The 1427-nt window shown below is 36.5% G+C and overlaps 1 protein-coding gene across 1 annotated transcript in view; it reads right to left on the reverse strand.

Annotated features, from left to right (window-relative positions):
* LOC107662894 (beta-1,4-N-acetylgalactosaminyltransferase 3-like) overlaps positions 1–800 on the reverse strand; it is a 24994-nt gene extending 24194 nt beyond the window's left edge. Inside the window, exon 1 of the mRNA XM_016453023.1 lies at positions 525–800. Coding sequence (XP_016308509.1) covers positions 525–660 — 136 coding nt within the window. The 5' untranslated portion in view covers positions 661–800. The remainder of the gene's footprint in view (positions 1–524) is intronic.
* Between the last annotated feature and the right edge of the window lie 627 nt (positions 801–1427).

The raw sequence follows: 1427 nt of genomic DNA on the forward strand, positions 1-1427 counted from the left end.
CATATTCTGTTACACCAAATACACAAAATAATGATCTTTAAAAAAGCATCATATGACCCCTTTAAAGGATTTTAAATGCAAGACGTGGAGGCCAAGAACCACCAGACGTGATTGATTTTCTTGATTGTTAGTCTGTTAATAAAAATAAATAATATATTAATATTATTAATAAATATAAAAACAAGTACAATACAAAAATAAAACATTAAAAAAAAAAAGATTAGATTTTTTTGTTTACCTTTAATGGTCACATGACACATGTGACCATTAACCGAGATCAGAAACCGTAAACTTTTAGGTCAAATAGGTTCGGCTGACAGAAAGTTTGGGAATCATTACCTAGTCCATTAAATGCTGTAAGAATGCTGTTCATGGTCCGCTCGTGATACATGGTCAATTAAATAAAGTTAATAAATTGACCCCTATTGTAAAGCATCACCATAACTTGGCCTTATATGTAACCATTAGCATAACGAATGTATCAGTAACCAGTAATTAGTGACAAAGCATCAGATGTCACTCACCAGTGCTGCTCCACTCGTCGCTCGTGGCCATGAACTCCAGATATACCGCCAGTAACGCGACAGTCAGCACCGCCCCGAACACAATGTATCTGCCGTTGCGCTTGAATTTCCGCACGGGGAAAAAGTTGAGCATCATCTTCAAGTGCTTCAGGCTCCGTGTGGTTCACACAAGTTGAAAATCGCTGTAAAGACCATCGACACACGCTTTCCCGGTTTCAAACCAGGTGGAAAAAGCCGATGTCGCGTCACACTGGTTCACATTTCCTTCTCTGTGATTCAGCGTCTGCAAGTGTCCCTCACACCTCAGTGCGCGCATAGGTTGAGGAGGCCACGCCCTCTGCGTGACGTCGCTGCTGCTGAACAGGTACAACAGAGGTAAACGCGAGTCTACTAGATATGGAGCAATATATCCAAGCTATTTCATCTTCAATCAACTACAAAGCTCTTAAGACGGTAAATCTGTGCTGCCTTTTCATTTGTTTAGTTAAAGAATGCGATGTAGGCCTATTATGTCGAGATGTATTGTATTATTTTGTGTAATTTATTTATTATAATTGGTATATAATGTATATACGTGTATAGCTTTTGTGATGCTTTGGCAATAAAAAATAGCATTTAAAAAAACATTTAAAAACAAGCTATCCTTACATTTATTAACATAAAAACACCCCTTAACAGAAGTTTTTTTTTTTACAATTTGCAAAACAAATGTTTGTGTGTGTGTGTGTGTGTGTGTGTGTGTGTGTGTGAAATACGTTTTTAAATATTTAAATCGATATATTTTACACAGAGAGAGAGAGAGTGAGAGAGAGAGAGAGAGAGTTATCATAGCACAATAAAAAAAATTGTATTGGAAAGGACATATTTAATAAATAAATCAACATATCAATACACACACACACA

Source organism: Sinocyclocheilus anshuiensis, unplaced genomic scaffold, assembly GCF_001515605.1.
Source record: "Sinocyclocheilus anshuiensis isolate Anshui unplaced genomic scaffold, SAMN03320099.WGS_v1.1 scaffold739, whole genome shotgun sequence".
NCBI classification, from domain to species: Eukaryota; Metazoa; Chordata; class Actinopteri; order Cypriniformes; family Cyprinidae; genus Sinocyclocheilus; species Sinocyclocheilus anshuiensis.